The sequence below is a fragment of the Mugil cephalus genome, chromosome 2 (genome assembly GCF_022458985.1).
Source record: "Mugil cephalus isolate CIBA_MC_2020 chromosome 2, CIBA_Mcephalus_1.1, whole genome shotgun sequence".
In the NCBI taxonomy this organism is placed as follows: domain Eukaryota; kingdom Metazoa; phylum Chordata; class Actinopteri; order Mugiliformes; family Mugilidae; genus Mugil; species Mugil cephalus.
In genome coordinates, this window is record NC_061771.1 from 28461969 (window position 1) to 28489447 (window position 27479).

The window sequence follows — 27479 nt, forward strand, 5'->3', positions numbered from 1 at the left end:
CTCGCAGATTGACACTGGTGGTAGTGAGTGGAGGCAAGATGGCGGCGCCCATGAGGAGGACGCTGGTGGCCCTTCACAGGACAACATGTATAAATTTAAAGGTACTGTGACATGTAATAACACGATATCACACGAAAAGCGTACAGACAATATGAAGCAGATGCTTCGACGTGTTTGTTGTGATCGCGTATCTACGCACAGAGTCCTCACCGGGGCTAGCTTAGCTAACGTTAGCATGCTGCTAGGACATGAAGAGACACATAAGAGACACACCGAAGACTATTTTCTGTAGGAAAACCGAATATGGTTTACGAAAATGTGCAGAGTGAGTCAAATATGGAAGTTAATTAGACTATTTATAGGATGGGATGACACAATTAGTATGCACTGTTAGCTGTAAATATTCGGACTCTCAGTTAAGTTTTTCTTTTAGCAATGTTATTGTTTATATGTGTGCATTTGTAGACACATCATGAGGCAAATAAATAAATAAAAAATGCTTAGAGTTGACCTCCATTATAGCTGATAGTATAATTTTTCCTGGGACACTTGGAAAACAAACACTACTGGAGAGTCTAATTAGTTCAGCTTTAATATGTCACATTTTTCACCTCCCTGCATTTATTTGATCGCTTTAGTAATTATTTCATTTATAGAATTTTACAGACAAGGACACGAAGCAGGATTCTACACATTAAATTCCTTAAGAGAATATAAAATATTTTAAAATCAGCTTCAACTGCACCACAGTCATATCAGACCGGTATTAATTCTATAATAACAATAATAATAATAATAATATAATAATAACTGTGGATGTAGTCTGCTGTCAGTGAGGTATATTTTTTAGTATCTTTAGCTAAATTCAGCAGCTTCAGGGTTTCTCCGGTTACGCTTTGACTTTACTTCCTTGTGCAACACCAAATCCACAACGTGGAGCCCAATGACATAAGATGAAATGACCTTGAACACAACGTACACGAAGTGACGCCCCCACCAACTCCATATTAACCGTCAAGACAAATCAGCTCATTTATGACGGCGTCTCTTAAAGCTGGTCAGTAAACGCCTCGTTAAACTCTTTTTTTGTCCCCTGTGCCAGAACGCTGAGGCGTCGCTAGACGTGCGACATCCCGTCCCGCTTTACCTGCCGGTCCGGACCAAGAAGCGGTACTTCATCCCTCCAGCTGTTGGGGTGAAGGGGAGGGAGGAAGTGAACCCAGAGGCCAAGGCCAGAGCGGCGGGCACCGTCATGAGGCAGCAGTTCTTTGAGCGGCCCATCAACATCTCCTGCACCGGTAAGGACTGGTCAAGCATTAAGGAGACTAATGGTAGTGTGCTTTCAGTTGGTGTGACATTCAGGGAGTGAGTAAAACTCTTGTAGCTCTTGGATATAAAATTGTATACTTTTCTTTTTTTTGCAGAACTGAAAAATGACCCACAAAGCTGTTGTATTAACTTGATTTCCACAGAGTTGACAACTTTCTTGGTTTTATTCTTGTTCACAGGGCAATCAAGACAGAGTTCTGCAAATAGTTTTATATTTAGTCCAAGTCTAAGTTTGTGGTAAAAGGAAGAAAAAAGCAAGGTTTTCTAATCTAATCAAAGATGCCGCATCAACAGGGAGTGTGTCTAAACCGCCTGTTAGTCCGAATGTGTAGAAAACGTTTGTGTGATGAGAGCGAGCTCTGCCGTAAAGATGCATCATGTAAACGGGCGGTTACACCAGATAGTTGTGTCGCACACACTGTGAACGAACGTCTCCGGGGAGCGATTGTGATCAGGCCGAGCCCACCTGCTCTAACGAGGTCTCATCTCGGTTTTGTTTGTGATTGTTGCGTTCGCGCCGGAAACAAACCGACCGACCCGAGACGTTAACGCCTCCTGTTTTTTCGGCCCGTTTGGGTGCGATGGCGCCTTCGCACATCAGGCCGCTCCCACTGAAACAACCTGCACAGACATGTACACGTGGTTATTTATCCCGGAATAAACACGATTACTGAGCAAAAGCACGAATGCAGTGATGAAAAAAGAATTAAAGAATAATCGGAAATGATGGTGAATCATTTAAGGATGAAATTAACAATAAACATAATGTTTATTTCCTAGTCTGTTTATTTTGTATAAGTGTTAATTCATTTAGAGACATTTCAGTTGCAAAACTGTTTTGCTCGGTTATAAAAGTCTTTCTGGATCCATGTAATTGAGCAGTTGTTGATGGATTTATTTTGGACGGCTCTGATTGATGAGTCGTGTCTGTTTGTCCTCACCAGCTGGAGTCTTGGACCCTTACGTCCCCCCAGAGGGCGATGCTCGTCTGTCCACTCTGTCTAAAGAAGGCCTGAAGCAACGAACCGAGCAGATCCGACAGAGCGCCGCCTCACAGCTGGCGTAAGGGAGTTTTTACTCTGTCGCTCGTCCTGGTCGCACATCTGGGTCTTTCATGTTCATATGAATGGGCACTTAAAAAAAAAAAATGCATGATCTGATGTTCTTTAATGTCTCTGTTTCATCAAACGAGGTTCAGTTTGATTTGCATCTCAGGTTCAGGAGCCACTTTCCTGTCATTTTAGGATTCGTAAAATCAAAGAGCACGACGCGACTTTTTCGACCAAGGACTTCGCGGTGCAGGCTCAGGAAATCTTCATCGAGGCCCACAACGCCCTGACGCAGTAAGAAAAATGAACTCCCGCCTCGCCTCACACATCCGGCTCACACCTCTCGGCCTCACAGTCGGGGGGACGGGCTCTGTTTATGACAGTGAGACATTTGTTGCGGACGTGAGAGAAGGAGTCCCGCTGCCTTCAAATAAACAGTCGTGAGCAAAGTGACAAAACTGTGAGACATTAATAACATGTTATATTATAAAATATTATATTTCAGTGAGAAACTGTGACCAGTGAAGCTGTTTTAATGACTTTGCGACTTAAAGGAGTCACACTAGGTCCTGTTCAGACCTTCCTCTAACGTACGTCTGATCACAAGTGACCGGCTCTGGATTTAAAATGTGTCCCGAGCCGTAACTTTAGATCTGATCTCAGTCTGTGTGAGAATAAAAACCAGCAGTATAATTTGAGATACATGTAATATTCTAATTGCTGCTGTGTCTAATGGATCAGAACAATGACTGGCTCTTTATTGTTGTGCGCCATGACTTGGGGAGGCGATGCATATTTTGGAACAAGTCGATTGCCTAAACTGTTCATCTGATCCTTGGATGGAGTTTGTTCAATTTGTGTAATCTAATAAAAACTAAAATAAGGGAAATATTTTGATAAATGTATTATGTTTTTCACGGTCCTGAAGGTATTTAAGCTCTAACTCATGGAGTCTTTGGTTGCTTACCTTTCTTTTCTAACACAAATTTTCATGAGATTTCTTAAAATCAAACTTATTTAGACATAAGATTTTTATTTGGAGCTTATTTTCCAGAGACATTTCTAGATGAGTCACATGTATTTCAAGGCTGCGTTTAATTTGACTAAACTTTGCATAAGGTTTATTAAAGATCTTAGAGAAGAACGCCAACGTCTCCTGTTTTGATTTACAGGTTCAACAAAGAGAAACTTCACTCCCTGGTGACAGAGAGGTGTTACCCCGTAAGAAGTTCCTCCTCCTCTTCCTCTGAGCGTAGCACAGGTTAACTCCGACCCACCACGTCCTCAGTTTGCACGTTTGTCCTTTCGTTTGAGCAGGAGATGACTCGGGGAAACCGCTACAAGACGATCCGCTGGCGGTTCATCGAGTCCCTGGAGCCTCCCAGAGTGGTCCAGACCCGCTGCCCCGACATGCTGACCAAAGGCAACCTGTACGGTCAGGTGACGGTCCGCATGCACTCCAAGCAGGTACGCGGAGCTGAAGGGAGTCTGGTTTTCACGCTGTTCAGAATGAGTGGATTTGCCCCCGAAGGAGCAGCAGGACGTGCTGCTTTTCAAACGACGCACAGTGGCATAAATGAAAGCTTTTCCAAACCGTCCGTAGATAATCTAAACATGCTGAGATCTTCACAGGAGCTACACGGATGGATAAGAAATGATAATAAATAAAACATTTTCATTTGTCATTCGCAGCCGTACAGCACGAGATGGAGTGAAATTATGCGCTCAGGTCCTGGATTATTTCCCATTCGTAACGATAGTATCTATAAAAACAGTGTAGATTATCATCATTAGTTTATTGAATTGGGACGATGCACATTAATCAGTGTAAATGCTAATTTTTGGCCATAGTCCCAAGGCAGGTATGAAGAATAAAAGATAAATAAAAATGGAAATATAAATAAAAATACGAATGATTTTGTGCAAAACAGCATGAGTTTGTGCAACTCTGACGTTTTCGACTTTAATCCTCTCACACCACCGTGATGTTTGCCCTTGAGATCATTCGTTATGTGTGTGGGTGATTTTTATTTTTATTTTTTTAATGTGCTTCCGTAGACTCTGGCCATCTACGACCGCTTCGGGAGGCTGATGCTGGGCAGCGAGGAGCAGCCGAAGGACGTCTTGGAGTACCTGGTCATGGAACGACACCTCATCAACCCCTACGGCCGCTGGAGGTTACACGGGAAGATAGTGCCGTCCTGGGCTCCTGCCAAGGACGCGATTATTAAGGTGAGAGCGTTTATTTTTCATTAAGGAAAAGAGGAGGGAAGAAGTCCAAGTCTCTCTGTGTCAAAAAGAAATTAGGAAACCTTGATTAACTGGCCAGGGCACCAACACGTTAGATGGGATATGAGCAGCCTTTAAAGATTTTATGAATGATTTCCCAGAATGTTACGCTACGTATGCTTCTACGTGGCCTCAGCTCGTTCTCATAAAATAGAAACATCTAGAGAACTAATCCAGTCAGATCAGGTCTGCAGCAGCTTCAGCTTCAGTTTGAGATGTTTGTGGTTTCCTCTCATCAACTGATGCTACAACATTTCTATTGGATTCAGATCAGGACTTTGACTTGTTCCTAAACATTCATCTGGTTCTTCTCTAGAACCACTGATGTTCTTGGGCTCGTTGTCTTCTTCCATCACCCAGTTTCTCTTCACATTCAGCTCATGGACTCATGTCCTGACATTTTCCTCAGAACTGGTCCAAACCAGGACATTAGCGCCCCCATGTGTCATGGAGGAATGAGGATCTGATGCTAAGAATCCAGTGTTGGTTCATCTTCAAACATGACGTTGCCCAAACATTTAAACCAAACTATTCTACTTCGGTCTCATGTGTCCACTAAACATTGTCCCAATAGTCTTGTAGAAATGTTCTTTGTGGACAGAGAGCAGTGTCTTTATGAACCTAAATTCCTCAACGAATGGCGCGGGATGACTCTGTCCACATATGACATTCAGCCAGAGACTCTCAAACCTTTCTGAGAGTTTTTCCTGATCTCTGAGCTGTGGAGGGAGCGGGCGGACTCGCACCGTGCGTTGCCACGTTTCTGTTTTAATCACCCAGCTCATCTCCAGCACGTATAAATATTTGTGGACACAGAAGGAATGTGACACACGCACACACACTCATAACTGATCTCGGTTACTTGGAAGCAGCAGGAGGAGGTTTGCAGATCATTTACTCGAGTGAAAGTGTTTCTATGGCGATAAGGAGCTGGAATATTATAGTTTTTTATCATTTATCATTTTTGAAATAACAAAAATAGAACCTAATTTCGGGCGAACACACGACTGAACGGTTCTGTTCTGAAAAACTGCCCGAGTGAAGAAACTTCCTGCGAATGTCACCAGCAGCGAGTCGCTTGCGTGCACGTAAGCCGGCGACGCATTCAGATTACCTCCGTGAAGCAAGACCGGAATAGAAAGACTCGTGCAAAAACCCAGAACATAATCACCTTAAATCTGTGAGTCAGCCCCCGCGGTGTCTCAGATATTCCCGACAGATGGAGCGGTGATGATGCCCCGCGAGGCCTTTCTCCCTCCTTCCTGGTGGGATTCAGCCGACAGGCGACACCGTCGGACCAATGTGACGCCGGTTCGCGGCCGGCTCAGTTAATCCCTCATCGTGGCTAATTTGTGATCATTTTTGAGACGGGAACCGCTCATTATAGTGTTTTATTGTATATACGCCCATGTCTCGGGACATTTAAATGTGTTTTATTGGACGGATCCAGTGACATATTATCATTCTTTCCCGAAAGCTCTGTCTTACATTAATCGGTCGACGTGGGATATTACAGATAAAATTCAGTGTCTCAGGTTATTTTTGGCTCCGCCGCCTGTCGGTCACAATCTGTCGAGCCGTCTGACTTTAGAGAGCAGCGCCGTGGGCTGTAGTCCTTGAAAATAAACAAGACAGAGTCTGATTGTTCACAGCTCTCAGCCTTAGACTCTTTAAGTGTTTACTGTTACCTTCGAGACTTTTTATCCTAATGTGTCGGGTGTTTTATGTTTCTTTGTCGGCTACCTGAATAGCTCTTTAAATTAAAAACAAACCCCCACCCTCAAGAATACCTGGTAAATGAATGTGGAGAAATTTTAATTTACTTAATATAAGGTTAAGAGTTTTAGATATTTGGGTTTAGTAGGACATAAGTATAAAAAAGAACAGCATCTTCAAACTGGAAGTAGTTTTTATAATATATTATGCAGACACTGGGATTATTTCACTGTATATTACAGTTTAAGTCCAAAATACGAAACTGTTTAATTTACTGCAAAAGTAGAATTGGAAATGATAAAATCCCAATATGTACTTGTGAATTTGTTAAATTTTTATGTCAAATCAAACTAGAAAAGTTAATAAGCACAAATAATCAAGTGTATTGACCCTTCGCTACCAGGACATGACAGATAAAAGTGTCTCCTTATGAGGACGACAGGTCTAAATGAAGCAGAATGAGCTGCAACAAACCTAAAACATAATGTCCACATATGAGGACGAGGGTCTCAGGAGGTTAACAAAGCAAAAAACTATGATGCTAATCATATATTTGGAGATGTTAAAAATTGAATGGTGTCAAATTGACCCAAAGATAAATAATAGGAGGGTTAAAAACAGATTAAATGTATGTACATCTAGATCTAGAAAATCTAGGGAAACTTTATCAATTAAACAAAAAAAAAAAATGCTCTTTTTGCACACGTGTTGTTTTTAAATGCTGATTTTTTTCCCCCCTATTCTTGCTCCTGAAGATGAATTATCTTAGGAACAAACCATTTGTTGTGTTATCGTGTGCTAACTAATAAATGCCCGTCTCCCTTTTCCAGACGGTGGCGATTCCTGGTCCAGAGCTGGAGCCGTGGGAGGAATTCGACGCCCTCAACTATGAAGTTCCCAAACCGGCAGCAGTACAGTGGTATAAATAGACCACCAGGTGGCACTGTTCTTTACACCAAACCACAGCAGGAGACTTTGTTAGCAGTCATGGAGCCAGAGGCTGTAAAATGTTTAGCTAGTGTGGTTGTAGTTTGTTAACAACAAGCTCTTCACTGTTTGAAAAAGAATATTTGCAGCATCTGATGTTTTAGGATGTTGTCACTGCTTCTTTATGAACAGTAAATCCAATAGCAATGGTCCAATATAATAACAGTTCTCTCTTTTTTTTTTTTTTTTGATTTGTTACACATATTTTTATGTTTTTGTCGAGAGACTAATTTAAATGTGTCCATTTGGGGGAAAAAAATAAAACAAACAAGATCTACAGAAATTGAATGGTTTATTATTATTGTTTCTTTGATGAATATACTGCATGTTGACCTCAGGAAATACAAAAATAAAGTGTCCCAGCTGCTTTTTCTTCACACCAGTACATGTCAGTGCAAATCAAGGTTACAGCAACATCATCGTGTTTTTAGGTGTTTTTTTTTTTTTTTTTTTTCTTAACACAACAGCAATTTACATAACGCTAGACACACAAACATGCAATAATGCTCACAAAACTAGGTCACTCCATTGACAAAAAAAAAAAAAAAAACAACAAACAAACTTGGCGTTGTGTTTTAACAATGAATTCTCTCCATGAAAAGAGCCTGAATGACATGATGGGAATCATCACCACAGCGGCTTTCACAGAATAATAATTGCTGGCGTAGATCAGTGATTTAATTACATCAATTTAAAAAAACAAACAAAAAAAACTATTGATATTATAAGTCTATAAAAAAACAACAACGTTCAAACGTAATACGTGCTTTTTCAAAACTGGGCCGTCTTCATCTCAAGAGATATAAGCATCGGATAATAAAGAAATATCGGAAAAAAATATTATTTCTCATGCACATCTTTGCTCTTTAATGATGGCTGCATTCCAATAAGTGTGGACGTCCTTCTCTTTAAATGTATGTCATGATTAACTGGGACACTTAATGGAACCAAGTCATCACTGACACATGTGCTTTCCCTGCTGTGACAAACCATAATGTGTGCTGTGAAATAGGGCTAATAACATCAATTATAAATAAAAATGGCCACCCTGACAAATCATTTGGGGTTCATTAAGTAGTTGTATAAGAAGTTTCAGCATCCAAAGATATGTTATCCATTGAAAAACAGTTAGTATAGGCTACTCTTTGTCTCTTTGTCTCGTTTAGTGCACTCGTCTACATATAAAGCAACGGCACAATTTTTAAAATGCTCACATATAAATGTTTTATGCATAGTTCGCTGCACTTTATGGGGTGAAATTATAAAGGTGCAAATTTATGTTGTTTTATGCATATTTGTTTTCGTTTTTTTTGGACAGCTGTTTACGTTTTCTAAATGTTTCTTAAAGCGAGATGATTTTATTTTTCCCTAATGAGAGAATAGTAATTAAAATAAGTGACGGCTATGCATAGATTTATCAGTACTTTTGAAATGTAACTTCACATCCACTGTAATCCTGACAACACTGCTTGACACTAGTAAACACTTTAGCTTTGAATATACAATACTGATAATAATAACAGTAATAATAATAATAATAAAAATAGTGGACTGGGATTTATCCTGTGTAGGCTGTTCGAGAGTATAGCTCCTGTGTTGCATTTGCAGTTGTGAACACTGGACATCAGATTTTTTTGAAGCCATGGAACATTCTTTAAGTACAGGGTGTCCCAGAAGTGTGGACCCCACATTTAAGGGACATCCTGTACATGGCAAATATATGATGTGTCACATGAAAACATACAAAGACACACACACACACAAAAAAAAAAACATTTTGATTTAAAATAGGTGGTAGAAGCAGGAAGAAAATGGACCTTGTCTAATTACCCTAGATGTCCTGTTCAGAAACGTCTCTATTTCATAGTTGGACCAATGACGACATAATAATGAGCGCTTCAGTCAAAAGTGAACTTACTTTCACTCAGGTGTGCACAACATCCAGCTTATGGAGTCTCTACTATTGACTTCTTAGTTGGACTGGGGCGTTTTGCCCAACTAGAAATGGCCGCCCTTAGTTTTGCCATCATGAATCTGTTGGTAGCTGGAGACCTTGTACTCCACATCCAACCCCTTAGTCCAGGGTACCGCCCAAATGTTTCTACAGAGTTTTAACGTTCCCAATGATGCTAGGTTTAGGTCACAAGTCAGGAGGGAATACAAGAGCCTCAGCAGCACACTCCGCATCGTCCTCTTCATCTTCCTCTGGTATGTTTTCAGGCTCCCACGTAAAAACGTCTGAGACATTGTCTGTGAACGAGCCGGATCTGTTCCTTGACATTTCCCAAGGACACAAGGCGTCGTGCCGGCCGAGGGCTACGCTTTCTTTAGACTCGTCTGTCTGCTCTGTGGCCAGGTCTAGGGGAGTGTTTTCTACACCGACCGGCCTCTGGTCGTCTGTGAATTCATTGTTGTAACTGTCGGGAATGTCAAGTCTCTCTCCCTCTTCCTGGGCACTGTCTTGTGTTTCAAGAGTTTCTGGTCCCTCTGTGTCCCACGGACACACATCGGCCCGAACACTGTCTTGCTTTTTGAGAGTTTTTGGTTCCTCTGTGTCCCACGGACACACATCGGCCCGAACACTGTCCTGCTTTTTGAGAGTTTTTGGTTCCTCCATGTCCCACGGACAAACATCTGCCCGAGGGCTATCTTGCTTTTTGAGAGTTTTTGGTTCCTCCATGTCCCATGGACAAACATCTGCCTTAATGCTGTCTTGTTTTTTAACAACTTTAGGTTCTTCTGTGTCCCACGGACAAACATCTGCCCGAGGGCTATCTTGCTTTTTGAGAATTTTTGGTTCCTCTGTGTCCCATGGACAAACATCTGCCCGAGGGCTATCTTGCTTTTTGAGAATTTTTGGTTCCTCTGTGTCCCATGGACAAACATCTCCCTTAATGCTGTCTTGTTTTTTAACAACTTTAGGTTCATCTGTATCCCATGGACAAACATCTGCCTGAACGCTGTCTTGCTTTTTGAGAGTTTTTGATTCTTCTGTGTCCCACGGACAAACATTTGCGTTAATGCTGTCTTGTTTTTTAACGACTTTAGGCTCTTCAGTGTCCCATGGACAAACATTTGCGTTAATGCTGTCTTGTTTTTTAACGACTTTAGGCTCTTCAGTGTCCCATGGACAAACATTTCCCCTAGTGCTGTCTTGCTTTTTCAGTACTTTTATAGTGTCCGTTTCCCATGGACAAACATTTTCGAGGGGACTGCTTTGTCTTTGTAGCGTCTCTGCTGCTTTTGACACTACAGTATTGACTGCAGCTGCCTCCCCTGTCTCCCAGGGACAGACATTTGTCTGAACTGTGTCTTGGCTCACAAGGCTCGCTGATGCTTTTGGCAGCTCTGTCTTTCCAGATTCAGGTCCCTCGGTTTCCCATGGACAAACATCGGCTGATTTTTTATGTTCCTGAGACGCCATTGCAGTAGCTGCATTTTCTTCTGGGATCTCACTTTCCCAGGGGCATACGTTGACCCTTGGACCCTCTTTTCCTTCATTCTGAACTGAAGCATTTGTTGAAGGAGAGTCTTCTGGTTTCTCTTTACTTTCCCAGGGACAAACCTCTACCTTCACAGTAATTTGCGAAGTTGAGTCTGTGCTTGTTGGGTTTGTGCTCCCCTCCTCCCATGGACAACTTTCCACCGTCCTGCTCACTTGTTTGCCCCAATTCAGAGAAGGTGACTGGACATGGTACTGTTGCTCTGTGCTTAAAGTGTCTTTTGACGCGCGAGGATAGATTGCGGGTTTAATGACTTCTTTGTGAAGGGGCACCTTGAGCGTTCCCGTGTTCTCCAAAGTATTTACATTTTCATACACAACTTCACTCTTGTCTTGAACATCCCAAGGACAAACATTAACATATCCACTGTCATGTTTTACTGAAGTCTGGGGAGTTTCTGTTGTCTCCCAGGGACATACATCTGCTACATGTTTCAAAGATGGTTGTGCCTGTAAATGTTTGGACAAAGTATTATGAGTAATAACAGGAATATCCTTTGATTCACTGCGCACACTTCCTAGTCTCCGCACGTTGTCTTGCTCTTGAGATTCCCAAGGACAGACATTGGGTCGTTCGGGCGCCTGAGCTTCCCATGGGCAGACATCTGCTTTAATGCTCTGCTGCTTCTTTGGTCCCTCTCCTTGCTGGAAAGCACCAGGTCCCTCCCATGGACACACATCTGAGTGAGAAACGTTGCGGACGGGTGTAATACGATTGCTACCTCTTCTGTGAGTTGAAGGAGTTCTGGAGCTGCTGGCGGTCTCCCAAGAACTTATACTGCTACGTTTGCTGTTCTGTCTCGATAAAAACACATTCTCATAGGTGCCATCTTTCTGCATGTCATCCACATCCCAAGGGTAAACGGCAGATTTCATGATCACAAGCCTTCGTGGACTTCTGTCGGAGGAATCCGCAGAAGACATTCTGATTGCGTTCTGCTTCACAAGGCATGGTTTTCCGTCGGTTGTTGACAAACTTCTTTTCCCGAGAGACCTTTTTTCCATGCTTGGACGTCGACTAGATGATGCTGACCTTGGTGTTGTGGAGACACTTTCTTGACTTATTTGTGAAACAGAATCCTCTCTATTTAAGTTTCCATCCTTGCTGGACTTGCTGCCTGCATCCATGGATCCCATAAACGATTTTACCGAGAGCCACTTATTGGTAGAGCCACGGAAAGAGAAGACGCGCTGATCCTTTGCGATATATGGATTCGGGGAGACTGGTGCACTTGCGGACACGACAGCCAGCGGTTTACAGGGCACATTTTCACTTTGTAGGTCTTTGTCCACAGAAGGAGTCTTTTCCACCGGTGCATGGTCCCAGGGGCAGACAAGAGCAAGTGGAGACGATGGTCTTTTTACTTCTTCATCCTCAGAGTCAGCATACGTGACGTGCTTCTGGTTCTTGTCAGCTGATTGCTCTTGTTCCACCTCCCAAGGACAAACCTCCGCCTTGTCAAATGACTCAGACTGGAGAGCACTTCTGGTTTGGTCACCTATGGACAGGCTCTGTCTAGACCGCACCGTGCTCGATCGGTTAACCTTGGCTATGTTTTCGATGGAATGGGTGTTAGTGGAGGTTAAGCTCCAAGATTTATGAAGCCTGGTGTGATCAGGATGCAGGAGGTTGGTGTCAATTGTCAAATTCTGGGCACTTGCTGACTTACAGACCCCCGGAGGAATATCCAAGGAGTCCGTCTCAGATCGCTGGGAGGATCTCTTCACAGAATTGGCTTTTAACGTGGAGTCGCGCAACGAAGCGTCTCTTTCCCTGACATAGTGATGATCACTTTGGGACTTGCGTATAGAGGGTGATGGCGATGGGGATTTCATTGAACTTTTGTAGCTAATACTGACAGAATCTGGGGTCCTCCTAAACGAGTCAGAATGAATCCCGCTTCTGCTGCGGAAAGATCCGTCTCGGTCCTCGCGGCTGCACTGCCGGCTCATGGATTCAGGGATCTCGGCGATGCGTCTAATAATGGACCTCCCCAGTGCACATCTGGAACTTCGCTTCTTTGACAGATGAGGGTTGTTTGCAGTCATCTTCTTCGTCTTGTGGACTTCTAACTGGGCATATAACTTCTTCAGTTCATCCTGATGTACACGAAGAAGGAATAGAGTCGACGATGGGTTTGAGGAGAGGAAAAGACAAGGAGAGTAACAAGTCAGAGGAGAGGTAAAAGACATTCATGTCAGAACAACAGTTTGGGACAAGAAAAGGATAAAAGGGTGGAGAAAGGTCACACAACATAGGTTCATTCTGCTGTTGATTTACTGTTAATTTATGATTTATATTATAACACATTTAAGTTCTGTTTAAGCGAGTCTAATCATAACTGAAATTAAGGGACATTTATTTTCCATGATTAAATGTGACCTTTGGAATTTCGTCCACATTTTGTAAATTAAGCCCCAGTGCAAAGTGATAGCATCTCTCTGAGGGGACAAAAGAGTTTACCCGAAAGTCATCCGGGTCCACACTGGGCTCACTCCAAGCAGAGTGAAAACTGCTGTTGAGGTACGAGCCAGAGCGTCGCAGGTCCACTTCATCTTCATACACTTCTGCTGCTATCTCCTCTCTCCCGGGCTTGGACACGTAGAGGAACTGTGGAACGCACGCACAAATACCGTAAGAGAAATATCTATGGATGTTAACCTCGCAAATTAAAACAGAAGTTTTTTTTTTAAACTTTTAATAAAAATGTATGCAAGATATAGCCCATGGACTCCAAAAGGCCCTCAAATATACATCGACCCAAATGGCTGCATCAGCATAGGCTACATGCGTAGGTTGTGGGATCTATGTCCCAGAGAGGTATAAAAAGCTGGGATTTATTTGCTAATTTTCGAATAGGAATCACTTACGCCGGAATCACTTATTGCATTTAGGACAACAAAGAAATAGTAGATGTATGAATATTTGCACATAATGTTATTAAATAAACCTGGAACAAGGCCAGGAAGATGTCCCATTAAATGATCTCTTTTAGATTAGTGATGAACTTTTTCCTACTCTGCTTATCCTACGGAAAAATTTACTTTGACATAAATAAGTTGAGTACCTTGGGGATGAAGAGCAGAGCGAGTGTCATGGTGATGGTGACGTGAGTGTGCGCAAAGGAGATCAGCAGCATCCAGTCAGGATGAAGAGATGGAAAGGTGAAACTAAGGGAGGCGAAAAAAAAGAAACAAAAACCAGAATCATTGTGTGTCCTGCGTTGTTAAGGTTCAGACATGCTGATCTTGGTTTGCAGTTTACCGGAGCAGGTGGAACATGGAGGATAGAAGAAGCTCGTTGTGGATGGCGATGCCCATGTACCGAGGTTCGTGGAAGGCCGAGGGGACCGGCCTGACAGCGGTCCACAGGGAGCTCCCCCAGCACAGGAACAGAAGCTCAGCTGAAAGGAAAGTAAGGATGGAGACACAGGTGATCACTCACAAGTTCAAAAATAAAGCATATTTACGAGTTAAATATTGACACTATAGACCCCTTCACGGTTTGTAAACAATGTGAGGGTTTTTTAAAGGGCGGGGCTTAACTGGAGGCAAAACATCTCAAACACTATAGCTTGTAAACGCTGATTAGCATATTACAACGGACTGTTGTTGGGGAGGGGTGAATAGTTTGTAGTTGACACTGACTAGGTTGTTGGTCCTACATACTGTAAAAGACAAAGACAAAGGTCTGACTGTTTATAATAACCTGGAACATTTACTTCACGTTCTCAGCATTTTTCCATGCTGACAATACTATTTATTCAAAAATAATATTGATTTTATCTAAGATGTTCGATAGATTGAAGTATTTAATTATGAATAATTGCAAAATATCCTGTTTTAAATGTACCTAGAAAGAATATTTGATACGTTTCTGATATTGCTGCCAAAAACTGTAATAAGGTTTCTGTTTCCTTCTGTCTTCTGCTTCTTTTGGGGATTTTTGGGACTTGTGAAAACCCCTGCAGCGTAAAGCCATTTAGTACCTCCACACTTCAAACTGTGTTGCTTTCCACATTGTTTGCTTTTCACCACTTCCTGATTTCCTAATCCAGCCTCTTAATTCTGAATACAAAAAGCTAAATGCACTTTTAATACTAGCACTTTTAAAGTTTTAAATTGATGTTATGTGTTTTTAAATTACTAATTTGTGTTTTCTTTTTTAATCTGAATGTGCAATTGTGTGGCCTGTTGTGTTGAGTATGTCCTTTAAGCTGAAGTGATTTTTTTAATTGAACTGAATTAAACTATAGTTTGAACTAAGGTCATTACACTAGAATGTTACAAGGACTTTGCATTAATGCGTTATTATTGTTTTTTTTTTTTTTTTCGTGAATACTCAAGTCAAAAATGTGCATATATAATATATTTTATTTCTAACTCTATTATTGGAGTGACTCTTTGTCCGGTGCCACTCACCCACTGCCATCATGTAGTCCCAGCGGTCCAGGTAACACAGGTTGAAGCCCTGTCCATCTGACGTGGTGGTCGTGACAAACACTGGGATGTTCCTGTCACGGTTCTGCAGGACGCCGACCGTCCACGCGCACAGGAACCAACTAACGGTCATCAGCATCACTCCCAGAATCCTCAGCAGGTGGAGGCTGGACATGTAGGGCACTCTCTGGGCCGTACGCGACAGGAACACCTTGAGGACCCTGCGTGGAGGGAAAGAGTCGACCAGTGTTTGGTTAAATTGAAGAGTATGCAACCACTGTGGCTTAAGGTAGTAACTACTCATATACTATCAAAAGTATCCTGAATGAATTACCTGTAACCTGGACAGAAATAATATCTCTGTAAGTTTATGATTCTGGTGGTACTAATGGGTTAGCCTACTGTGCTACGGTACACGCAGCAAACAAAAAACTAAAATGTAAATGACGCCACTACAGCTAAACACCAGCCTGTTAACAGACGCACTGAAAGCGTCCGTCAGCCAAATAACAGCAGCATGTTTAACATGGTATTAGCATGCTAACTTAGCCCCATGGTTAGCTCCACCGTACAGACACTACCACGTTAGCCCTACTAGCACTAGTGTGGTTGTATTCTGTTCTGTAGCTGTGTGTTCGTGTGTGTGTTTATGTGTACGTCGGTGCGGAGCTCCGTCCATAGTAAAACAGATAGCTCCCCACCACACCCCACCGGGCTCCACCTGCTGCATCCTCTGACTTGCTGCTGGTCGTCTTCACCTCATTAACAAAAATTAGGCTCTCAAGAGTTAGTTATAGGCTATGAATACATGAAACCAGATGGTACCAACCCACCTTCCAATTTATTGCAACTGAATCCACCATGTGGACACGATAAGTGCATTAAAAAATTACTTGACGGCAATAAAATGATTACCAGTAATCAAGTAACGTTTTAATTTTTTATGCCACTAACCACAGTGGTCAATATGGTCATTAAACGTTAAACAAAGTTTCAGTGAGAACTGACCTGTACATCTTCAGAGTGACGGTGCCGTAGACGATGGAGAAGCCGAGCATTCGGACCCAACGGAGCAGGATACACCTGAAGGTGCTCGGCCTGAAGTACAAGATAAAGACCTGCAGAGACGGAGGGAGGCGTTAACTGGGAGTAAAACTACAGAGACAGTGAGAACGTCCGTTGGTGAATGTATGAATGAAACGTGGCTGTAGAATGTAGATTTCTGTACTAGCTCAGCTACACATTTTCCACATCTCTGGTTGATCTGCTGCAGACAGCAGTGTTTAAATGTGGGGAGTGACACCAGTCAGATGTCTAAGAGGGAATTTTAAGTCCTGGTTTTGTGATTCGGCTCCAGATTCGACTTGCTGTGACTAAATGATCTAATGCGTTTAGTGACAATTAATGCATTTTTACTGTCTCCTGAAATTAAGCAATTTTAACTAATAATTAACTGCTAGTGGAACAGTTACAACAGTAACTGTGGCTTTCGACACAATATCCTACTCAATCCTCATGAATAGACTCTCGGCCAATGGCGTCAACTACACAAGTCCTATCTCTCCGTCCGCCCTCGTTACATCAAGGTCAACTCCCACTGCTCCCAACCCTTCCCTGTCACATCTGGTGCTCCCCAAGGCTCTGTCCTGGGACCACTCCTCTTCCTTATCTACATCCTTCCTCTTGGCCACATCCTCAGAAAACACAATATGTCTGTTATGTTTGCTATGCCGATGACACCCAACTGTTATTATTATTATTATTATTATTATTACTACTACTACAATCACCGCTACAACCTACAGTCTCTATTTTATCATCATACCACTGCACAGACACAGTCAACAGGAATCATTTCCACATTGTTTCACTTTCACCGACAGGTTGAACCTCTGCTGCGCTAAAGTGCAGGACTGTAATCCAGGAATTAAAGCCCATTCTGCTGCGCCAGTCAGTGTCACTCTGGATAAGAGCATCAGCTAAAGCCTAAAAATGTGAATGCAAATTTACATCACTGTGTCCGAGCCGTTCACTCACTGCAGAGGATAAACAACTGAGGGAATACATATAGAGTCAGGGAGCACGTGTAGGCAGGAAACACACAGAGGACTGTTTTATTAACAACAAATGACTCGAGAAACAAAACCCCGCAGTTTAATAGATTTTGTGACTTATTGTCTGTCCTGTGCACAGGTTTACTTCTCATTTTCCTCAATTTTAAGTTAAATCTGTCAAATGCAAATCTGAGACTACTGCATTTCCGGGTTAAGGTGAATTTTGGAGAGGACAGAGATTGCCCTTTGCTCTCTTTGATTCTTTTCTTTGTAGATGAAATAGAAACCACACCCATGACGCCCCAGTGAGATGAGAGAGCGAACTCTGACCTTTCATCTGGGACTTTCAGAACTACAGTCGGCCGACGTGGGCTGAGGTTCACCTTTGAATTTTACCAAACGAAACTTCTTCTTTATCATACAATCAGAAGTGTATTCCTCATTTCCAGCTCACCTTGTCCTTTTAAATCCTGCAGACCTATGTTCTGTGACTGTGGAGGTTCTCAGAAGAAGAAACACTGGAAACTAGACTTGGAGACTTTGTATGACTTTGCAGATCATCAATGCAAAACTAATAAACCTAATTCTTTACTGTTGCCAATTCTTTATTTCTGTTTTCAGTGGATCAGATGATCAATGTAATGTGTTCCTCTCCCAAGCAACACATTCCAGTTCCTCACTTTATTTCACATTGTTAGAGATTCTATTCTATTCTATTCTATTCTATTCTATTCTACTCCAGCTCTGTGGAGCTGAGTGGAGCAGAGCTGCTCATTAACATGTTTACACACACGTTAAAAACTAAATCAATGATCATTGACATCTGTTCAGGACCAGCAGCTCTGAACAGACTCTGAGTCGCTCACATCCAGCGACGCTTTCACGTGGATAAAAAAGTCACGGTTGACTTAACGGCTCTTTAATTGGTAAAATGAATCTAAAGATTGATTGATAATCTATGACCGGAACAGAGGGACGTTATGAAAACTGTCGACTACGTACCCACCCCATTACACACACACACACACACACACACACACACACAGGCCCTCACCCTAGTCACCCTCCCACAAATGGTCCATTATGATATAATCCAGGGTGCTGTGCTGTGCGGTGATCTGTAAAGAGCTCTAATCTGTGACACTCTCAGTCACAAACTCACCGGGAAGTAGAGGAGGAGGGAGCCAAACAGGATCGTCTCCAGGAGAAGGAGGCCGGACGCCCGGATCCTCTGAGGGAGGAGTGGCAGAGGGACAGAAATTAAACATTCAAGATGTTTATTGTCATATGCACAGTTCATCAATCAATCAAACTTTATTTATAGAGCACTTTTCATACAAAAGGTGCAGCCCAATGTGCTTTACACATTCAAAAAAGTCATACAAAAAAGGTTAAAACAAGAAAATAAGTTAAAATTCAGACTAAAAAATATAAAATGATAAAATAAATAAAATTCAATTAATAACCCCATTAAAAGATAAAAAAACAAGAAAATTAGTAAAATTCTGTTAAAAGTTAGACTTAAAAAATATAAAATATTAGAATAAATAAAATTCAATAAATAACCAGACTAAAAGGTAAAAGAAATTCAGATGAAAGCAAGACAAGACGATCTTTAGTTTGCTTTTAAAGATCTCCGCATTAGTTTGCAAATGAACCAATAGATTTAAACAGGGAGCAAGAGAAATGGGTTCAATTAAAAGCTTAATTATCCTCCAGGTCCAGTCAGTGGGAGGTGAAGGAACTCTTCAGGAGTCTGAGAGTATGAACTCTTTGTGAGTCATCTTCTTGTGCTTCATTTCCCCCACGGCAGGAGGGTGAAGAGTTTATCTTGGGGCTGTGAACTCTCCTGATAGTCCCTTGTTTGTGCATGTGCAATTTGATATAGACGTGCATGTTTAAACTTTAATCTGCACATTCCTGCTGACTGATCTCCGCTGCGTGATACAAATTTTAGATCCCAAACAATCACGGAGGTCCACGGTCCCTCCTCTCTGGCAGGTTCGGTGTATTTACTCTTTGATCGTTCAGAGAGGAGGAAACAGACGCTGGATCTGACCTCAAAATGCACTTGACTCAAACAGAGAGAAAGCACGAGCGCATCAACTCGACCAATTCATCAAAAAAAATAAAAATAAAAAATCACTGTCAATCATTGCATATTTCCTGCACTCTACACTTCACACGCTTTTTCTCCTGTGGTGGCGATGAACTCAATGACCGCGTGGGACCACAAATGCTCTAGTAGTGCATAATCCACCACTTTCCAGAGCAACGGAAGAAAAATAAATTAAACCTTCCCATGAATATTTAGTTGCTTTTCTGTAGATGTAAGCACAAACTCAAAGCTCAATCTGGGCTTAATATTGTTTGCTAAGATTTAACAGCTCCGATTTAACTGTTATTTATTATATGGACCAGTGGTGGGTTATGTAGTCAGCACCTTAACTCAAATAAAAGTACTAATAACACAATGCAAAAGCCCCGTCAGCTACATTTAATTAAAGCGGATGATCAAAACGATTTATAAGAAAATGAACCCCCTAAGACTGATACAATACATTACATTAAATACAGTTTTTAATGTTTAGGCTGTGGTTGGTAAATGTTTTTATTTGTATTCCGCTACAGAAGGAAAAATATAAAACGGTATAATTGTTTTAAGACATAATGCATATGCTGGTTGATGATGTCAGAGGAGCGGCAAAAAAAAAAGCTTAAGCCAGTTCAAATAATGTCAGTTTGGTCATTACAAGGAAGTGGACACGTGTCGTCCATATTTACATACAGTCTATGGTGCATGTCGTCCATATTTATATACAGTCTATGGTGCATGTCGTCCATATTTATATACAGTCTATGGTACGTGTCGTCCATATTTATATACAGTCTATGGTCACTACCGTAGAATAGTTTTGAACAACTCCACCATCCTTCCACCTCATCTCCAACCATAGAGTCACCACCAACGATCCAAGCGCTGACTCACCCGATTCCGGCGATGTCGGTAGGCGGCCAACATGCTGACGAAGATGAGGAGCATGAAGACCCCCTGGAGGGCCAACACGGCGGTCCTGAGAAGCCAGTCCTCCTGCACCATGCAGGGAGCGCCATCTTGACAGCTCTTACAGCCCGGCCAGCATGGGAGACAGATGGGCATGTTGGGGTAACACGTAGCGCCGCCACGGCTCCCGTTCACCGGCCCTCCATCTGCTTCAAACACAGACACATGCGTCGAGGCAACCTACGCAAAAGCCATGTGAAGGCTCATGTAACCCCCCACACAACCTTAAGCTCTGACAGGAGCGAACAAATTCTGGAAACAAGATAGATAGCATTGTTGCTAACAGTGGTATTAGCCTTAGCGTGAGATTTTATTAATCTCTGCCAACATGAGCTTCAAGGTTTCCCTATTTAAATGCATTTTTGCAACCAAAAATATTATCAAGTCTGAAATAAATCATAAAAAACTAAGGATGGACATTTATTTTTACAAAAAGTAAAAAAAAAAGGACGTCTGGTTAGCTAGGTCTTCAACAGGCGGTCCACGACCCCTAGGGGAGGTCCTGCAGGGTGGGCTGCAAATCTTTGGTTGATCAGACATTTTTATATGTTTTTTTTTCATTTCCCCCACAACAAATTTCTTTATATACACATTAACATGACTACAACATATTTTAGTAGAAGGATAAATGGAGGCAGAAAACATGAGACCTGTCAATCTAAGCCACCTGTAGATGGTAGGCCCCGCCCCTATCACCGCTGAGCCAATCAGAGGCCATATATTACACGCTGACTCTGTCTTCAATCTTTCCATTATTTTCTTTATCTGTCAGTTGTGTACACCAGTCAGGTACGTTTATGTTTACGGCAGTTGCACGGCCACCCTACGGCCAAAAAAAATATTAATATTTGAACCTGTGTATTATTTGAATAACTTTATATTATGAATGCAAGATGATAATAATAATTTATATTTCTAAATAGTACTAGGCTGAGTTTAATAAAGAACACATATAGTAGGTAGGGGGTCCCCACTTAATCTCAAAAAGTTGAAGAGCCCTGATCTACAACTTAGAAAATAATGAAAGAAAAAACATAATGAATGAGTAGTTGTCTGCAAACTTTTGACTGGTACTGCTGTACTTTGTCAAAAAAATACTCAAACAGAAGTGTATTTTCAGCCGTAGATAAATAAATGTTTTTATACTCTTACGACTAATTTTGGCTACAGGCAGAGGAGGTGTTATTTGTTCTTTTGGTGTGTTGAGTCTACAACACCTGGGCTCCCTGCTGCAACATTTCAGGTTCACGGCACTGATGAATAAGATCTGTCGGGTGTTGGCTACACAGGGAAGACTTTACCATAGGAAATACAGAATATCACCATACATCTTGATTTCTTCTTGGTCGTAGCGCTATAATTTCTGCAGTAACATCTAGAGGTGTTCAAGCCGCTGTGGTCGGCTGTTAGTTGACTTACCCACGTCCTCCTCAGGAGATATCTCAGGGTTGTAATATCCCTCTTTACAGCGGCAGCAGTACTGACCCAGTCGAAAGCCCCGGCCTGGAATCGGCATGCACTGCAAGAACCCGACAATGTTTAGTTTTCTATTTCTATTTTCTACATTTTGTTTGTTGCCTGTTCTCTGTGGATAATTTATAACGTCTTTAATATGCATTAGTTTCTAAGGCGTAATACGTGTTGTTATTAATCATTAATTAATAACTTACTAATGCTTTACAAATCTGTTAATCTGTTAAAAATTACACAACATTTGTCATGTTTAATCATGTGTTAATTGATTGTCATTAAAAAAAGTACAATATTTTTGAGTATTGTAAATAAACCACCAATCAACAAATCCTCTTTTGCCACTTCTCCTTTTCTGAAAGGTAAAGGAAATAAATATTAACAATACTGGAAGTTTACAGGTATACACACCTGTAAATAACATTTAAACCATGGTGTATTAATTTCATTGTTCTGCTGGGAAACGTTTGGACCTGGCATTCATCATTCGTGTGCATGTAGCCTGACTGGTATAATGATAATTTAAATGAACAAAGCACTAAACGAGAAGCAAACAAACTCTAGTGAACCAAAACTCCTGCCCCAGACTAAAGTAACGTTGAATCGCTTTCTGCTGACAGCCCCTGAATGAATAAAGGTTAAAAACAGGGTCACATTACTTGTTTTCACTCTATTTCCCTCTGATGCTAGCTTCAATTTAGCCAGCCAGAGACAGAGAGGCACACACTCACACACTGTCGGGCGGCCTGTGTGTTAATCTAAGTTAAAAGCTAAATGGATACATAATGCCTCCACTGAGAGAATTATCCTTTTCTAGAGAAATCCTGTTCCCCAACACACGCACAAACACACCGGCCTCACATTTACCAACACACAACCCCCTTATCAGATGCTCAAAGACCTAATGGCACGGGCAGAACATTAATGCGATATGGATTATACACAGCGGCCAACTTAATTCTCTCCACGCTCGTATCTCGGCCCTTGCAGAGGGTTGTAGTAAACCAGCAGATTCGCTCATCTGCCATGTTTAAGTTGAGGTCGTGAGTCAGCTTTGCCGCCTCAAAGCCTCTCGCTTGTGTCAGTGTTTGTAGTCGCAGCCTTACCCTCCAGCTATTATCGTATATTATAGGACAATGGATCAAAAGTATTTATAGACACTGTGAACAGCAGGGCTGGAAGGTGGGAGGGAAACGTTGAGGAGATGCACGACCGACGATCATTTAAAATCCACGAAACTTAATTAATCTCACCTTTAACTGTCTTTAAATTGGTGCATTTTATTTTTGTGTCTCAGATAATAGAGCAGGGTGTCGACTGAGTCCATGTGCGTCAATACAAGTTCAGCCTATTTCAGATTCCGGTTAGCTATTTGTCTGTGGAGCTATTTGTTTGTGCACCTCCCAGTCCTCAGCGTCAGCTATAAGTATGTCTTAAACCTTTCGCTTAAGTCTATTTGACGTTTTTAAAGCACCTTAACAAAAAAAAAAAACTAGGCCCCTTTTTTCTCTGTATCTCAAGCCCCATCATGAAATTCCATGTGGCTACGACTTGCTATGTTGGACAGTGACTGCCCGCATCCAAATTAGTACCATGTAGCAAATAGATAAATAAATATTACATGAGCAATAGGAGACAGGGCCCTCCATTGTCAAGCTCTGGTTTACATCTCTGAACTCATTCCCTCCTATTCCACCAGCTGCTCACTCAGCTCCACAGACCAGCATCTAATGGAGGTTCACGGGACCAGGATTAAGACAAAAGGAGACAGAGTCTTGGAGGTGGAAGCTCCAAGGCTCCGGATCTGAGAACTAACAGTGTTTAAAAACTAAACTGAAAAGCCTCCTTTTCAGGCAGGATTCTGACTGACCTATAGCTGGTCACCTGTTCACCCTTTTATTTATTTGAATCTATTTATTTATTTTAATGTTATTTGTATTGTATTTATTGCAGATTGTTGCTTTTTACTCTATTGAGATGAGATGAGAGGAGAGGAGAGGAGAGGAGAGGAGAGGAGATGAGATGAGAGAGACAAGGGACAGGTCAGTTGAACCAGAAATGAGGAAAGACTGAGAATGAGATGAAAATATGAGTCAGACAGTTGTTAGAGATAAGATGAGATGAGCTCAGATCAGACAAGATGAGATGAAACCAGATGAGATGAGATGAGATGAGATGAAACCAGATGAGATGAGATGAGATGAGATTAGATGAGATGAGATGAAACCAGATGAGATGGGATGAGATGAGACCACATGAGATGAGACCACATGAGATGAGATGAGATGAGATGAGATGAGATGAGATGAGATGAGATGAGATGAGATGAGACGAGATGAGATGAGATGAGATCAGATGAAACCAGGTGAGATGAGATGAGATGAGATGAAATCAGATGAAACCAGATGAGATGAGATGAGATGAGATGAGATGAGATGAGATCAGATAATAGATAGATAGATCAGATGACAGATAGATAGATAGATAGATCAGATGAGATCAGATGAAACCAGATGAGATGAGATGAGATGAGATCAGATGAGATGAGATGAGATCAGATCAGATGAGATCAGATCAGATCAGATCAGATCAGATCAGATCAGATGAAACCAGATGAGATGAGATGAGATGAGATCAGATCAGATGAAACCAGATGAGATGAGATGAGATGAGATCAGATGAGACCAATGGGAGAGTAGTGAGATCCAGATAGTAGATCAGATCAGAGACAGACTAAGAGACTGATGAGACCAATGAGACAGATAAGACGAGACGAGACGAGACCAAGAGAGCATGTGAAGCTCGGTGAGTCAAGGTGATGAGGAGTGACAGGACAACAGTACCTACGTCCACTCAGTATCAGATGAGACATGACAAGAGCATATAGGACAGCCCCTGTCAAGAAACGAGGCGGGACAGAAGACAGTGGTGTCCCAGTACGTCCCCTCAACTCAGCCACATGGAGTCAGGTAAGGCAGGACGGGATTTTGGGATTTTTATTTTTTTTTACTTTATATTTTCTCCAGCTCTCTGTGAGTGTGGCGCATAAAGGGGAAGTATGTCAGCGGGCTGGATTATCGCCATAATCCATCAGATCATCCCACAGCCCGCCACCCAGCACAGCCATCTTTAAATAGACGGCTGAGATGAGAGGTGGAGGATTGGGACTGGACAGACCGGCGGGGAAAAGGGAAACTGAAGCTGGGGTGGATGGGGATGGAGACAGACAGAGAGAGCTTAAACCTGAGAGGTCGCAAACAGTTTAGAGTATACGTCTGTGATGTAACTGACAGTTCTGAGCGGCTACTCTGGTTTTTAGTTTGAGTTGTGGGTGGTTGTTGAGTTTGGAAGCAGCAGTTGGCGTCAGAGGAGAGTTTGTGTTCAAAGTTTAGACGACTTTATGAACTTTACGTTGGACTTTGCCTTTAGAAGTCGAGGTTGAAAGGTGGACTCTCGACACTAACGTAAAGATATATCACAATAACTATGAGCAGTCGGTAAAGTGTTTCGCCAACGTTTTCCAACTACACTGTAAAACGTCACAAAGGAAGTAAATTGAATCACCTCATGTTTGTCAACTAACGCAAAGTTAACGTTAATCCAATTAATTAATAACTTTTGATTTTTATTCTCAGGCCGCTCCAACATTAGTACAACATATTAAACACAAACGACTTATGACATAAACTCATCACTAGCTGCATTTCCATCACACTTTTTACAGTACAATTGCACTTTGTACTTGTTTCAATTTAAATGTATTTTGCGAATGACTCTAGTGACTCTAGTAAAGTCTTGCTGTCCCATAATTCTCTTAAATTCTCAACTTGAGGAAACGGACTTAAAATGAAGTGGTCACATGACCCCCTGTGTCATCTCCAATGACGTGGAAACGAGGAAAAGGTGTTTCCGTCACACTTTTATATCGAAACGTCTGAAAAACCACCCCATGTGAGCGTTAAAGTGGTTTAGCTTTAGAAGTCCGAGAGGTTTTTAGAAATGTAGGCGTTTCCATTACCAGTTTCTTATTGAGATATTTAGGTTTTGCACATTTCTAGTCTAAGTGTTTTACAGTAAAGACACAAGGGGGCTTTTGAGGGGAGGGGCCTCTGTGGATCATCCCACAGATACTTGATCAGTTTGGGACCTAGTGAGTTTGGAGGCCAGGTCAACACCTTGTGCTGTTCTTCATGTTGGTTTGAGTTGTTCCTGAACCGTCTTTGTGTGTGTGTGTGTGTGTGTGTGTGTGTGTGTGTGTGTGTGTGTGTGTGTGTGTGTCTGTGTGTGTGTGTGTGTGTGTGTGTCAGGCTGCATCCTGCTGGCATCAAGGAGTGTCATCGTTACGACTGAATGCCAAGTCTAAACGTTTCCCACCACGAACAGTAAATCATCAGATGATGGTTTAAATATTAGGATTTTTAGTTGGTTATAATGTTGTGGCTGATCGGTGTATGTAGTTTGTTTTGCTCCAAATGTGAGCAACATTCGACACGACTTGAGGAAATAACTTGGGTGAAGAGCTGCTGTTTTTCCTTTCACTGTTCATCATGGATCTACACATGTGTTGTTTCTCAGACAGGTTAACTATCACGGAACATAACACCAGCCCGACAGCATCTGGATCACTGAGGAAAACGTCGCACGGTGACTCTGTGGCGCAACGGAAGCGCGTCTGACACCAGATCAGAAGGTTCATCACATCAGGGCCATTTTCTTCTGCAATTTCCCCATTGTGGGACAAATAAAGGTTTTCTAATTCTGTTAACATGGAAGGGGAGGAAGGAAAATATTCATCAAAGATGCTGCTAAGTCAGTGCGCCAACTATATGTTTAGTCTCATCTGTACAAGCTGCTGTTTTGTTCTACATGAAGTTATTGCCTTCTGACTTTTTGCTGACACATATTTTTAAACACGTACTTTTAAGAGGGTACAGTAGAGTTTAACGGATTAGCATTTAGCATTTAACTAACAGTGCCCATAAAAGTTGTTCCTGGAATGAATTGCCACAACAATGTAGAATCACCAATTAGTAACCACGCTACTGTGACCACGCTACTGTGATGCCCCATTCTTTAACATCTACACCCATTTTCATTGAAGTCCATCCAACAGTAGAAGTTTTAGCCAGGACCAAAGCAACATCTTGAAATTCGTTACTAATTATTGGTTCTTCTCTTATTTGGCTGTTTGATATTTTTTCAGAGAAGTACCAGAAGTTGACCTTTATTACGTTATTTACCTCCATGGTGGTGCGGTTGCACTGGTGAGTGTCGGCAAACCATCCGTCACCTGTCGCACACTGGTCCAGGTCAATGTCCTGAATGTTGACGTCCACGCGGATCACTCCTCTGACACAGGACACATAAAGGAGGAGTCAAAGACGTAAGCGGCTCCGGAAAGATATCGTCAGACTCACTGGGACGATGCACGTTCCCCTCTGATACAAACACATTTTTACTTCTGATTTCTTATCAAATGTTGGATTCGAGATCACAGGGGCTAAGACACAACTAGAAAATAGAAAAGGAGGGTGAAACACAAATGCTGCAGCTGTCGTGTTTTCGGAGAAAACTAAAGG

At 41.9% G+C, this 27479-nt stretch overlaps 2 protein-coding genes across 3 annotated transcripts in view; one reads left to right on the forward strand and one right to left on the reverse strand.

Annotated features, from left to right (window-relative positions):
• mrpl45 (mitochondrial ribosomal protein L45) lies at positions 1–7820 on the forward strand. The gene is made up of 8 exons (XM_047577805.1): positions 1–101; positions 1103–1298; positions 2274–2391; positions 2574–2672; positions 3551–3599; positions 3696–3845; positions 4437–4610; positions 7214–7820. Exons 1-8 carry the CDS (start codon positions 39–41, stop codon positions 7310–7312), a joined length of 948 nt encoding a protein of 315 aa, XP_047433761.1. The 5' UTR covers positions 1–38; the 3' UTR covers positions 7313–7820.
• Positions 7646–27479, reverse strand: part of gpr179 (G protein-coupled receptor 179) — a 21907-nt gene continuing 2073 nt past the window's right edge. The window contains exons 2-11 of one of the 2 annotated variants that reach the window (XM_047577766.1): positions 27141–27249; positions 21850–21949; positions 20356–20576; positions 18529–18597; positions 16321–16430; positions 15295–15533; positions 14138–14276; positions 13941–14043; positions 13337–13483; positions 7646–12972 (exon numbers count right to left, since the gene is read on the reverse strand). In XM_047577766.1, the coding sequence (XP_047433722.1) occupies positions 9511–12972; positions 13337–13483; positions 13941–14043; positions 14138–14276; positions 15295–15533; positions 16321–16430; positions 18529–18597; positions 20356–20576; positions 21850–21949; positions 27141–27249 (4699 nt within the window). In that variant the 3' untranslated portion in view covers positions 7646–9510. Of the gene's footprint in view, positions 12973–13336; positions 13484–13940; positions 14044–14137; positions 14277–15294; positions 15534–16320; positions 16431–18528; positions 18598–20355; positions 20580–21849; positions 21950–27140; positions 27250–27479 lie in introns of both variants that reach the window. The other variant, XM_047577765.1, reaches the window with a different exon arrangement.